Here is a 14998-nt window from a genome sequence, read left to right on the forward strand (position 1 = left end):
GGCATCCAGTTGGCCAAAAACCACTGGGACCACCATTGCTAATTTATGCCATAATCCATGAACTTCTATTTTCAGATCTTGATACTTTGATACTTTGTAATTTTCTTCCTATTCTTTGTCTTCTATTTTACTATTGCCTGGCATTGCAGCTGTTTACACTCAGTGTTTTGATTTGTAGACAAATTGCTGCCTTTTGTAACATTTTATTTTCCTTAGCAAATTAAGGTAAGGATCTGGATAAATTTCTTAGTGCTGAGACAAAAAGAGAAGGAGAAGTAACATTACTACTTAAGTATTATATTTCTCTTCATGATTTTATTCATAGTTAAAGTCCATGGCCTCTGAAGATCTTCCAGGCCAGTTACCAAATCTGTACGTCCGACAGAACTCCTCAAATGCAGTTTCTCTAGAATTTGACCCTGATGTCAACTATCAGTTTGTGGAAATCTTAGATGAACGATACAAATGTACACGCTGTCACCTAGTCCTCCATAATCCACACCAGACAGGATGTGGACATAGATTTTGCCAGCATTGCATTGTTTCTTTGAGGTATGAATTGCTTCTTTTTCTTACAATATTTGTGCAAATCAATGCTGTCACTGTCTCCTTCATAACAATTATACAGTTTGTGAATTTATAGATTGTGCAAGTGTAACCCATAAAAGGATGCTTATTTAATTTTGCTCTTCTGGGGTGCTATAGAATTCCAGCAGTCTTATGTATGTAAGTGCCCCCTAAGATAAATGAATTTCAGATATATTCAATGCTATCTGGTTACTATTCGTAGTAATTTTCCCCAGTAACTTACAGCTAGCACTGTACCAAAATAAGTAAAATGTGGGCAGATTTTATATCTTGGCTGGGTAATGCTGTGAGAAGCACAAGGTAAAGTCCCTAGTGAGAAATGGCCTATATATTCTGAACATAAGATCTTAAAAAGCTGTATTTTCCCATGAAGTTTTGTTTTTTTCAGCACTTGAAATCATACGTGATTTAAAGAACACAAAAGCATTACAATGATTAAATCAAGTGTGGCTTGGTGTCATATCTTTACAAAAAATTGATAACTTTTATTTTAAACTCCAATCTGATTGTTAAAAGTCTCATTTTGATCCACTAGTTTTTCATTAGAAGATTGCTGTTTTCTTTATCTGAAATATCCAGAAGCTTCTGGTTATATTTTATGAATGAAATGGACATGTAGGTGATAGCTGTTATCTCAAAGTGACATTAGCTAATTAGGGTGTTATTAATGAACATGTGAGGGCAAAGCTGTGTAGAATCATGTCTGGAAATACTGGCCTCACCTGCATCATTTCTTTCCTCTTTTTGTTGAATAAACAGCTCATACTCATATTCATCTTACTTCACTCAGATCATGTGGAAAGCTATCTGTATCTTTGAACTTCCCATAGTACCATTTTGAAACTAGAGAAACACCTCATTTTGTAAGGATATAGATATATGGAGATATAGATAGAGCTATTCTCATGAAATATATATTGCAAACTAACAATGCAAAATAAATGTTATAAATGTTACTATTTATATGCACCAACAACATAAAAATAATAAATACAAATATAAATACAAAATATAAATACAAAAGTTTCAAGTCTATAACCAAAGAAAATTTGTTTCTGTTTTTATAGAGATTTAAACACAGTACCTACATGTCCTATAGACAATGAAATAATAAAACTTCAAGAGGTAAGAAAAAATTGTATATATGACTTTATTCTTATAGTCATATTCATACAATCAGTATCATGCTATTTGGGGCAATCTGTTTATTGAGTTTTTTTATTTTACTGCTAAATGGAAATTATAAGTAATCAAAGTAAAAGAAATGTAAACCCCAATTAAAAAAGAAATACAAAAATTTGAAAATAATCCTTGCTAAGTAGTATTTTCAAACATGATAGAAAGCTTGAATTGAGACTTATAATTAGCATTATTTCCAGGTATGGGAAATCTTATCTTAATAATGTAATGGTCTTTCCCATTTCTTTCATTCCTCACATAATATTTTAGTTGTCAGAGAGAGTATCATCTATATAAAATGCACATAAATAATATATAAAATGTAATAATTAATTTTAGTAAAGTTGCCAGGCTGTGTCTTACAGGCAAAGGAATGTCATGAATTACTATTTTTTAGCTTGTATGTATATCAAAATCATACTTTTTGTTTTAAATTTAAGGTTTTCAAAGATAATTGCTGCAAAAGAGAAGTACTCAATTTGCAAGTATTTTGTAAAAATTCACCAGCCTGCACTGCAAAGTTATGTCTAGGGCGATACCAGGTTTGTATTCCTGTATTATAATGTCAAGCAAGTTGAAAATAAATGCTTCTAGAAACTGAAAACCAATCTTTCTTCACCTTTTTATCAAATATCTTTTTGAAGAAAATGACAAATGTCAGAAAACTGCAGTTCTTTCTCTATCCATTGCAATTTTTTAAATTTATTCTCAAGATGCACAAAGAAGTTTAGTTTGATACTTAAACAGGTTCTTCCAAATGTATTGTTTAAGAATACGCAAAAACTAGATTTTTTTCAGAAATCTGCTCTGTGTACCCCTCCCTTTCCATCTAGCTAATGCTGAAATGAAAGTTTAAGCTACATCATTCTATTCTATTGAGCTAGATGTTTGTCCATTGAGATAATCAGGAACTTAATGCCATTTATTAAGTGTGCCTTTGTTTTGCCTTTGTTTTGTTCTATAAATGAGCAGCTATGCTCCCCGCTGACTCTAGGTGACATACTGCATATATAAAATGCAGTGAGATAGTGGTCAAGAATAGCACTCTACTTAACTGTCCCGTCTAGTTTTTACCCACAGTTGGTTTGAGCAAGACATACATGCTAAACAGAATAGGGATCTGGTTTGGGAACACATGGCTTCTATAGTAGTTTCAGGATGCAGAAACCCCTTTGACTTTGCAGGTGGAAGAGAAGGTATAATTAGCTGCCCAGGACATCTTCCCTGAGGCCCATCAGTTTCCCTACCCCAAATTTAAAAAATAAACATGACATTAGCATGAAGAAATGCATCATCTTTTCCCATAGACCCCCGCCCCAAATATGTGTGGCTGCAACCAAAAGTTTTGCTTAGAATAAAGCCCTCTCTAGCTTAGGAAAAAAAAAAAAGTTAAGCTGAGGTAAAAGAAGCATCAAGAAAAGTGGCGAGGAGAAACCTGTCCTTCCTTTAAATAATTTGGTGTTGTCAGCAATTGTTGCTATCTTGGAATGTACTATAAATTAATGTCGCATATGAACATTTTTAACGTTACCAGTCCTAATAAAGGTTCTTAAGGGATCCTTGTATTCTTACAAGAATCCCTTGTAAGGGATCATATGTAGGAATTTTCACACATTTCTATTGTCGTCTTTTTGTTTTTTTGCCAGAATACGGTTTTGCTTAACAGAATTTAACTTAAAATTCTTTTGCAAAAGTTGAAGTAAAACAATGTTTACTATTCTTAGTCGCATAGATTTGAAATGATGAAAAAACTCTAAAATACATAGAATAGTACTAGGGGTTTTCAAACTTTTTCAGGATACAGAACCTTTTAAATTAAAAAAAAAAATCCAGAATTGCTGATCAAGAGAAGGAACTCTAGTGATAAAAAATCAGCTGCATTCAAGTGAACTTTTTGTTGTAGTTAATCTCTTATTGAATGTCTTAAAGTTCTCACAGAAACCTAGAGTTCTGTGGAACAGTTTAAAAGATCCTGAATTCTTTTTTAAAACTGACAATACGCTGAGAATTTTTGAATACTTTGCTTTTTTTTTAAAGGAAGTTGATAAATACCACTTAGACCAAATTGTTTGTAAGACTGAATATCTTCCTCTGCCTCTTTCTAAATATGACAGTATAGGCATAATTATTGCTGTCCCATCAATTGTATAGACTTATGTGTAGTTTAGGGACAATCGCTTTACTCCATAATCACTGCATAATCATTTTCCCAACTCATTTCTTAATTCTAAATGTATTCAAATATTTTTATGGATAGACCTAATGGTATTAGTGGTATTCTTGTAAAACCCCTTTTTATGCCTTTGTGCTTTTGCTGTTGTTAGATTTTCTATTTTCTGCCTGATTATTTTCCTGATTCTAATTCTGTTCATATTCTAAATTGTTCTTTCAAAATTCATGCAATTCCTGTCTGTTTTGAATTTATGACAGTGTTTTATATCTGTAGAAAATATGGTATATATAAATGGAAGCCTTTTCTGCACAAGGGAGTAAGCTTGCTTAACCTGGTGCTAACAGTTACAGCTTTCTCAGCATATAAAAGAAGTAAGGTGATTAATGAGGGTACCGATAAACTGGAGAAGTCTACAGCATTAAGTACCACCAGTTCTATACTGAGAACAGCTTCCTCAAAAAAATAATTAAAAAGAAGTGGTCCAACTATGCAAAATGCTTTTGTTGCGGATTAGGAAGTGGTTATAGTTTTACTTTGGGGCTATTTTAGTCAAAACTTCAAAAGCTTCTATTCTTTGACTTTGATATTTCAAGCAAATACAACTGTTATCACTCACAGGATAATGAGACAAGAAAAAAGAGGTTTATGTTTGCTTGGAGGGAGAAGGATTTATGTCACAATTTGTAAGTAGAAACTTAGAGTATATAGCTGCTTTCTCTGTGTAGTATAGCAATCTGTCTAATGAGGGTAAAATCTACATCACATTCTACTTTTCTATTTACAGGATCACCTGCAACAGTGTTTGTTTGAAACTGTGCAGTGTACTAATGAAGGCTGTCATGAAAAAATTGTTCTGAAGGATTTAAAAGAACACCTTATTCAGCAATGTAACTTTAGAAAAGAACAGTGCCAGTACTGTAAACAGCCTGTGATATCAATTAATTTAAAGGTTAGATTCAGCTAAAATGTTTTAAATTGTGTATTTTAAATTACACTATAATTTTATTTTTATAATGCTATGTATTATATACGAACACATCCAGAAGATACTATATTGGAGAAAGTTTATAGATTACAGTCTCCCATATGAATTATCACAGTCTTGAAAATAATGAAGGCACTCTGGAATATGCTATCATCTATAAAACACATAATTTTGAAAATGCAAATTAGAAGCATTTTGGACACTAGTTGAAATTCATTGGCTGCTAAAGTGAGATGCTATCATTTCTGTATCAGAACTTATTAGAACTGCAATGAGTAGTTCATGTTGCCATAACTTTCTCAGAGATTTCCTGAAATTTTTTTGTATTGCTGTTTCTTAAGTATCAAATCATTGTCATTTACAGTAGCTTCAAGCTGGGAGAGTAACATTGGTAACATATGCTTGGTTTTTTTCCAATCGACAAGAGGAATACAAACTCTGCAACTTTTATGAAGTAATTTCTAAAAAACTAAAATAACTAGAAACAGATACCAGTTTTCTATTTATAACCAATTAGTTTATTGCTAGTTGTTTCAACATATTTTCAAATAAGGACCATTCTCTTCTGCTTAAGCACAGCAGAAAATGGAGGAAAATAAAAGCAAGAGAAACCAGTAACTATAATGGATCCTCCCTAGTTCTTTGGAAAGCAAAGGCCTGGAAGATCAGAAGAGCTTTTAAACGTCTAACCTTATGATAAAGGTAGTGTTAAGTAATCAGAGTTTTGGTTTCTTTTATGAGGTATCTTGAAGGCTGATACCAATTTTGCAAATCTGAAACCTTTTCTTCCCTTCCTTGCTGTTATTTTCCAGAGAACTATTGAGTGTCCCTTCTGAGTCACTTCCCACACGTTCATTCCTTCAGTGAGCTGAGATAGCTCTTGTTTAACTACTGACTTGTCTAACTATTGCAGCTCTTCCTCCTCCTCTCCCCAAGTTTATTCTCACAGACCATTACAGTAATATAATGATGAAAGATTAGCAGTTTTAAATTGTCTATCTTTAATATATTAATTGTGATATCAATTCTCTTGACAGCTTATTTTTATATAGCCAAAATGCACCACCAAACTAGCGGTGTGTTGTAGTTGTGCAGGTGTTTGAGCAGGGTGGGAGGGAATTTGCACACACCCGGTCACCATTATATGCTAACTATATTTGGGAGGGAAGGAAATGGAATATCTAGGTAGAAGACATAGCTGATTAGCTGGAGCATGAACAGAGACTCCACATTGCCGCATTCTGATATTGTCCATTAGGCAAGTTCAATAAACACAGATAGAACTTTTGTGTTGTGGCCCGCCAACGGCCTGCGCGAATTGTGGCTGATCCCGACGAAGAGGAGGCTGGTGTGGTGTCGCGCCAGCAGCCTGCGCAGCCAGCACTCGTGTTGGACAGCGAGGAGGCTGAAGAGGATGTGGTGCCAGAGGCAGAGACTCAGCCAGGGCCTTCAGAACCTCCAGAGGTTCCTTCAAGTGGAGAGAGCGAAGTGGAGAAGCCTCTCCTTAATGCTCAAGCATGCAGGGTTGCCAAAAGGCAGGAGTGGCTACTCAGGAGGAGGAGGTCTACTCGAGAGTAGGGCTTGAGGATAATTGGCCACTCCCTTAGCCTATTTAAGTTGCACACAGCTAGTACTTTCTTGCTGGAAACAACTCGTATTTATTATCAGAGTATTTTGATTTATCATATCTTATTTTCTGGGCTGGTTGCCAACCTTTGCCGGTCTTGTTTATTCTTGCTACTTATTAAATTTGATAAGGACCATTGATGTGTGTAAATATCTTTGGAAATCCGGAACTGGAGCAGAACATTTTGAAAAAAGTAGTTATTCAACTGTATTACTTCCGATAATGTCAGTAATCTCCCTAAGGGACTGTCCTTGTGGACTGTGCCTGTAATTGATTCTATTAGGACTTTAAATGAGCAGTGGTAAATAAACATTTATTTACAATCATTTGTATGCCGCCTGTTTTCACTAACTGACAAATCTCTTTGTTGTGCTTGTTAACTATCATCATCACCATCTTCCAATATATTTTCAGATCCATGAAGAAGTAGATTGTCCAGATTATCCCTGGATTTGTCCCTATGGCTGCATGCAGATGATTCTTATGAAAGAGGTACAGTATTATTTTTGGTTCATTAAAAAAAAAATTAAAATATAATACAATATTTTAATAACAAGCTATGCCTACTTTTGCTAATTTTTATCTGGTATGCAAAGAACTGTATTTAATCTTGGCAAAGTAATTCTATATTTCCATAAACATATCACGTAGCATTAAAATTATTATTGAAATTGTAAATGATCATTAGACAATTTCCTTATTTCTAAGAAGTTGTCTAATTTTTACCAAAGTTTTTATAGAATGTTGGTAAAACTTATGCTTATTAAGCCTCATTCTCCTACCAAAATATTTCATTAATACCTACCTTAATCTGTGATTTTTACAGGCAGAAGATCATGTTTTGGTATGCCCTGAAATGGAAATTGATTGTCCATATAAAATGTGTGGCTGTCCTAAAAAGGTATTGCACAAATAAGACAGACATAATTGGTACTACAGTAGAAGCAGACTTTCCAAAACACAAAATGGAACCAGTTAATCAGTGAATATTTTTCAGTCCTCTTTGAAGTTTGAGCAATAGTGAAGATATCCCCAATAGCCTAATTATTTTAAAGCCATGTGAAGAAGAAAAATGTACTAATCATGGTGCTTTCTCGATTACCTATTACATTTGATATAACTTATACATCTATTTTTTTTTTTTTAGATTAAAAGAAGCAAGCTTTTAGAACACGAGGATAACTTCTTGAGAGAACATATGCTACACATTGTAGATAAGAACTCAAAGCTGGAAGATCAGGTAAAGAGTACATTCTTGTAAATTCCCAAAAGTTGTTTTTAAAAATGAAAGCTGTTTTGGGAATAGATGTAGAATGAGGTTTGAAAAATGACTTCACATCTCATGGAGTACCATCATCAATGTGTAAATTAGCTTTAGTGCGTCAGCATTTAACTTTCTCTTTTTATCTTACTTGGGACATTTTAGCGGTTTCCCATTTTGCTACTAATTAGACCTAACTATTGAATTTCTGTAGGCTGATTGCATCGTGTTTCCTCAGAAGCATGTAACACAAAACTGACATTGACATCAAAGAATTTTCAAGGCTCTCCCTTGGCCAAAGGATGGACATAGATACTGTTGGCAAAATGAAGTAGAGTCTTAATGTGTTCCAGTGGATGAACTTTTTTGTATTTTTTTTTTTAAGTACCATCAGGGTTTGAGTTACTTCTGACATGTCAAAAGATGCAATTTCCAGAATGATTTTTAGCAATGATTTTTAAAAGTGTGCCATAACAATACATATTCATTTCAATTCCTCTTACAATGCAGAAATTATGACACTTACACAATTTGGCAGATGGGCATTCATGGGATTCCTACTTCTGAATTCCCCTTATTCTTCCGATCTATATTTACTATTTTCAGTTTTCTGTTCATTAAAAATTACTGTACTTGTAGCATACAATTAGAAAACCTTTTTTTAATTAAATATTTTGGACAATATAGTTTTCCAAGATGTGACTGGAAATTAAAGTAGTCAGCAGTACATGAAAGTGGGAAGTTATATCCTTGCGTAGTAATTGAACGGTCTGAGTATCTTCTGACTCAGGATCCAAATGCACTCCTTTTTCCAGACGTTTTGTTCCAGAAACATTGCTAGGCAGTTAGCAATATAGGAAACTATTACCGATTTAGAAAGCTGCAAGGTGTGGCTTAAGTTTGACAAGATGCTCATAATTCTATTCAGGAAAATGTAAGAATGGAGGGCACATAAATACAAGAATGTGAAATGTCCTGTTTGAGTGAAAAATAGAACATGGGGATGTTACAACTCTCCCAGGTGAATTTTTCTAGAAAGATGTGAATTACAGGTAGTCCTCCACTTACAAGTGTAATTGAGTCTGGCAATTACAGTTGTTAAGTCATGAAAGTCATAAAGCAAGTCATGAGATGTGATAAGTATCTTTTCTGAGGTCCATCGTAACTTTGAATACTAGCTAAGCAAACACTCTTAAGTTGAAGATTCCTTGTTTGTTGTTTGATACAGCCAACAGATCCAACAGCCCGTTTTTGGCCTGCAGAATGCTTCTGGAGACGGGGGAGGTGAAAAACTGGGCATGCAGACATCTCGGGAGGCCAAAAACGTGCCCGTTTTAGCCCGTTTTTCTCCAAAAATGGATCCATTTTTGGCCTGCAGAATGCTTATGGAGGCGGGGGAGGTGAAAAATGGAGTGCAGGAATATCCCAGGAGGCCAGAAACAGCCCCATTGTTGGCCTCCCCCACCCCCAGTAGCACTCTGTAGGCCAAAAACGGGGCGCAGAGGCTTCCGGGGGCGTCCATGCATCCCATTTTTTACCTCCAGATAGATAGACAGAAAGAGAGATAGAAAGAGAGGGGGGGGGAAAGAAAGAGACAGAGAGAGAGAGGAAAGAGAGATAGAGAAAGAGAGAGATAGAGAGGGAGGGAGGGAGAGACAGAGAGAGAGAGACAGGCTTGTTGATTGTAAGCTCCTTGGGACTGAGAAGAATTGCTGCAAAACTAAGTTTCCTGAAGTGGACCACTAGAATCCTAAACAACTGAAAAAACTAGTAAAAAGAAAAGTCAACCAAAAGAGCAACATGCAAAACCAGTTTAATTTGTGTGCATTGTTTAATGGACTGTTAAATTGGCCATGCCAACCCAGTCACATGCCCACCTAGCCATGCCCACCCACCCAGCCAGTCCAGTCCCCCAACAGTCTGAGGGACCATGAATTGGCCCCGTTTAAAAAGTTTGAGAACCCCTGCTTTAGGCTGTAGTGTTGCTCCGTTTGTTTGTGTGTATGTATGTATACATGTGAGAAAACTGTTTTTAATTGCTTGCACTAACAATTTTAATCTTTCATTTTGCAGATTTCTGACCTTTATAAGAGCCTTAAATATAAAGAGAGAGAAATCTTGCAACTGACAGATATGATTAAAAATTGTGAGAGAGAATTCAGACAATTATCTCAGCTATTTTGCAAACACAGAAACCTGCTGGCAAGCACTCAGGTAAAATAATTCTCCTTTCCTAGTACCTTCCTCATCTCAATAGAAAATCAGTGAAAATCTGTGAGATTTTAGCTTTGCTAAATGCATGAGTTTTTTAAAATTTGTTTAGTTATTATTACATATTTACATTCTGAAAACATTGAATAGTTTTTAATGTTAATAATGCTTTATTAATATACTTTTTTCAAATTTGTGGGTTTTTTTATCAGGCTCAGATGTCCTAGTCATGTCATTAAATGAGATTGTCCTTGATATAAGTCTGAAGCTTGTGTCATAAATAAAAAATAGTAATTATGCATCTCATTCCTCTATGGAATGTCACAATTTCAAAAATGAACCAAAAAAATAAGGAGGAAGGAAAAGGCTGGAGGCTCAATTTTCTTAAGCCTCCAAAAAGAGTTGTATGAAAGAAGTCTTGTTATCATGTCACAGTGCTATTGTAGAGGGCACAACAGTTAGAGCAGTTGGAATTTAACACTTCTACCTACTCAGCTCATATATATTACATTCATAGATCACTACGCTATTTGTTAAGAGTTCAGGTATGGAACGCTACACTTTCACTATCTTGAATTTTATTATGCAGAATACTAACACAAGTAGGATTTCTATTACATTCTCTCCTTCTGAGGTGTAGAGAATTTTTATTTTCAAGTAGTTAACATTTTGAACATAGCTTGTGGAAAATGTTGACTACTTGGAACGATTCCAAAAGTTAGAAATTTTGTTCCTAATAGATTCATTGAAGGTTTAATAAAGCTATTAAATAATGCTAGTTGCTGTATTTTCATTTTATTTTAAAATTGTTTTCTTCCTCTTATCATCCATCAATAATGCAACTGAAGACTTTGGCCATTCACATTGATAAAAATACCTTCCTGGAAACACAAGTAAGACAGCTGGTACAAAAGACAAATCAGCAGCAAAGCAAACTGGACCTGAGAACACTACTGGACACCATTGATAACCTAAAGCAGAAAGTTGCTCTTCTTGAATCATATGATCAACGTCTAGGTATTATTGGATTTACTTGGCAACCCCAAGTAGAAGTCAGTAAAGATGGTCATGCAGATAACAGTTCTCAAACTTTTGCTTTTGTCAAGGACAATTCCCAGTTCTTGAAGTATTCCTTCAGTTTTTGTTGTCTGATTGTGTAATATTGATCTGTCTGTAGATGAGGGATCCACTTTTGTACATCTTCAATCAAAGCCAAAAAAGCCAAAATGGGTTGTGCCATCTTCTTTACAATAATTTGTATATCAGTTAACTATATACTAATTCACTTAAATGCACATGTTTGGGATCAGTCCAACCGAATCAATAGGTTTGTTATGAGAAAAACTGCTAGATATTCCCCTTGAGCTCCTATAGAGATTTGGGATAGACAGCTAATAAAAGAAGACACCCTACTCTATCCCCACTCAATTTCCATGTAGGATATGTGTGTTTGTGAGGTAGGGGGAGAGAGAGAGAATAAATAGCATGAACAAATAACTTGTGACTAAGAGTAGCACTTCTTTTCTTGGTGTCCTTTGCAACAGGGTAGTAATAATTACATCATTTTTCAGTTCCTGCACTAAAGACCCCCTAATGTCTTCCCCGTTGATCATTCCTCCTTGCTTTCCTCTGTGTGGTGGAAACACTAATTGTAACCACTCTGTTGTCATGGCTAGTTGGTGGCCTACTGACCATCTGCTTTCAACATGTTTCCTCTGGAGTGAAAACATTGCTTTGGTTTGTTCGTTATTTGTGTGTTATTTGAATCCAATCACTGCAGATTCAACCCACAGTTTACCATTTCCCATAAGGCCATTTTTTTTGTTTATTTAAACAATTTATATGACCACTCATCTTGCTTCTATCTGTGACTCCAGATGGCTAACACAATATAGCTTATTCAATAAATACAATTAAGTAAACTTTGGTTTAGTAAAATCTGATAATCCTGCATTTGAGTTTACTGATTTTTTTCACTAAATATGGGATTGTACTCTACGACTTTTTCAGGGGGGACCAATTTTAAGTTGCAGAGCAGTCATATCCATATGTAATTAAAAATTACAAGCTAACTTACTACCAATTTTAAGTACAAAATTGGTTTCAATCAATAGAGAAGTAGATTGGGTCTCAAAAAAAGCAAATATTATATATACAGAAAATTGTATAGCCACAAAAAATTGTAAAGCCACAAAAAGCAAATCCTGAAATGTACCTCTCTTACTCCTCTAGTTGTTTTAGAAGACTTGGCTACCCAACAAGATGCTGTCTTCAGAATGCATGGGACACAACTTAACAAAAATGAAGAACGGTTCAAAATTTTGGAAGGAGCAAGTTACAATGGAAAATTGATCTGGAAAATTATGGACTATAAAATTAAGAAGAAAGAAGCTATAGAAGGGCACACCCTCTCTTTATTTAGTCAACCTTTTTATACCAGTCACTGTGGATATAGAATGTCTGCCAGAGCATATTTAAATGGAGATGGCTCAGGACGGGGAACTCATGTTTCGTTGTATTTTGTAGTGATGAGAGGAGAATTTGATTCATTATTATCATGGCCTTTCAAGCAAAAGGTTACACTTATGCTTTTGGACCAAAGTGGAAAGAAAAAACATATATGTGAAACTTTCAAAGCTGATCCTAACAGCAGCAGCTTCAAAAGGCCAGAAGGAGAAATGAATGTGGCTTCTGGGTGTCCACGGTTTGTTGCCCACTCTAAGTTGGAAAATGCAAAAAATACCTACATCAAAGATGATACACTCTTTCTGAAAGTAATGGTAGATTTGACTGATCTTGAGGAATTATGAGAATGCCCATTATAAAACATTAGAGTGAACACTTTTATTGCTCTCTGAATTCTTTCAAACCTGTGAAAGCTGTTCTGTGGTCTACCAAGCTGTTTTTTGTACAGTTTTGAAAGACTGTTGTATTTTTGTACTTTTAAAATTTTGTCTTAATAAAACATGTTAATGGTTCAGTGAATCATGAATATCCAGCAAATTTTGATATTGTGATTATTATTATGCTCTATTACTGTTTCAGTTTAATAACTGAGAAAGCTTTAAATGGTTGATTATGTTTTGGCAAGTCAGTGTTAACTCTTATGACCACATAGATCATGTGTCCTCAAACTACGGCCCGCGGGCTGCATGTGGTCCGCTGAAGCAATTAATCTGGCCCGCAGAGTACTATGAGGATGCCCCACCCACATCACCTCACCCACCCTTCAGCAGAGTGCAGAACTTGCCTTCGGGAGACCTGCGGGCTGGAACCAAAAGGTAAGCTCAACAACATTTTAGCCTGCAGAATGCTTGTGGAGGTGGGGGGTGGGGGTGGGGGTGAAAGTGCAAAAAAAAAAAAAAAACCCAGGCAAAAATGGCCTGGTTTTGGCCAAAAAATGAGCCATTTTTGCCTGGTTTTAGCCTGCAGAATGCTTATGGAGGTGAGGCGGAGTGAAAGGAGGCAAAAAACAAGCAATAATGGGCCGTTTTTGGCCAAAAAACGAGCTGTTTTTGCCTGGTTTTAGGCTGCAGAATGCTTGTGGGGGGAGGAGTGAAAAGGCAAAAAAATCAGGCAAAAACGGCCCGTTTTTCACTTTCCCCACCTCCACAAGATAGAGCAAGAGAGAGGGAGAAAGAGAGAGCGCGAGAGAGACAGAAAGAGAGGAGGAGGGTCGAAGAGAAGGAAAGAGGAAAAGAAAAAGGGGGAAGAGAGAAGGAGAAAGGGAGAGCGAGAGAGAGGGAGAGAAACAAAGAGAGACAGAGAGAGAGAAAGAGAGAGAAAAAAGAAAATGAGGGAGAGAGAGAAGGAAAGAGAGAGAAAGAGATAGAGACCGAGGGAGATTTCTCAAGCTCCTTGGGGCTGAGAAGAATTGCTACAAAACTAAGTTTCCTGAAGTGGACCACTAGACTCCTAAACAACTGAAAAAACGATCTAGTAAAAAGAAAAGGCAACCAAAAGAGCAAATGCAAACAAAAGCAAATAAAACACCCCCAGGAGCAAAACAAATTAAAGTTTAATTTGTGTGTTGTTCAATGGACTGTTAAATTGGTCATGCCCACCCAGTCACATGACCTAGCCACGCACACCTATTCGCATGACCCCCTAGCCATGCCCTCCCAGCTGATCCAGCCCCTCAACAGTTGAGGGACCGTGAATTGGCCCCCTGTTTAAAAAGTTTGAGGACCCCTGACATAAATATTCTCCAGGACAATCTGAGCTCAACCTGATTCTTCATGTCTCTCAATGATGTGCCACTGCTTCTCAGTGCAACAGCATACCTCCAATCCATCACATTCTGTTAACAATTAGATATTAACAAAATGATCCTTTTGAAATAAACCAAATACTCTATATTTACTCTACAGTCAGGTCCAGAAATATTGGGACATTGACACAATTCTAACATCTTTGGCTCTATACACCACCACAATGGAGTTGGAATGAAACAAATACAATGTGCTTTAACTGCAGACTGTCAGCTTTCATTTGAGGGTATGTACATTCAACTCAGGTGAACGGTGTAGGACTTACAGCAGTTTGCATATGTGCCTCCCACTTGTTAAGGGACCAAAGGTAATGGGACAGAATAATAATCATAAATCAAACCGTCCCTTCTTAATACTTGGTTGCAAATCCTTTGCAGTCAATACAGCCTGAAGTCTGGAATGCATAGACATCACCAGACGCTGGGTTTCATCCCTGGTGATGCTCTGCCAGGCCTCTATTGCAACTGTCTTCAGTTCCTGCTTGTTCTTGGGGCATTTTCTCTTCAGTTTTGTCTTCAGCAAGTGAAATGCATGCTCAATTGGATTCAGGTCAGGTGATTGACTTGGCCATTGCATAACATTCCACTTCTGTCCCTTCAAAAACTCTTTGGTTGCTTTTGCAGTATGCTTTGGGTCATTGTCCATCTGCACTGTGAAGCGCCGTCCAATGAGTTCTGCAGCATTTGGCTGAATGTGAGCAGAT

The 14998-nt window shown here is 36.1% G+C and overlaps 1 protein-coding gene across 1 annotated transcript; it reads left to right on the forward strand.

Moving 5' to 3' along the window:
- Positions 1–328: 328 nt before the first annotated feature.
- Positions 329–12984, forward strand: TRAF5 (TNF receptor associated factor 5). The gene is made up of 10 exons (XM_070932381.1): positions 329–552; positions 1656–1713; positions 2208–2309; positions 4725–4889; positions 6967–7044; positions 7379–7453; positions 7700–7792; positions 9887–10027; positions 10873–11041; positions 12257–12984. The coding sequence occupies exons 1-10, from the start codon at positions 335–337 to the stop codon at positions 12832–12834; spliced, it is 1677 nt and encodes a 558-aa protein (XP_070788482.1). The 5' UTR covers positions 329–334; the 3' UTR covers positions 12835–12984.
- Positions 12985–14998: the final 2014 nt, after the last annotated feature.

This window comes from Pituophis catenifer, unplaced genomic scaffold (assembly GCF_029215685.1).
Source record: "Pituophis catenifer annectens isolate HBS135680 unplaced genomic scaffold, rPitCat1.0.hap2 SCAF_1, whole genome shotgun sequence".
In the NCBI taxonomy this organism is placed as follows: domain Eukaryota; kingdom Metazoa; phylum Chordata; class Lepidosauria; order Squamata; family Colubridae; genus Pituophis; species Pituophis catenifer.

Excerpts from the sequence above, each read along its gene's own strand:
- TRAF5 (XM_070932381.1), top strand. The coding sequence starts at position 335 with ATGGCCTCTGAAGATCTTCCAGGCCAGTTACCAAATCTGTACGTCCGA. Across the intron at positions 553-1,655 it reads CATTGCATTGTTTCTTTGAG|AGATTTAAACACAGTACCTA; the intron begins GTATGAATTGCT and ends CTGTTTTTATAG. Across the intron at positions 11,042-12,256 it reads ATCATATGATCAACGTCTAG|TTGTTTTAGAAGACTTGGCT; the intron begins GTATTATTGGAT and ends TTACTCCTCTAG.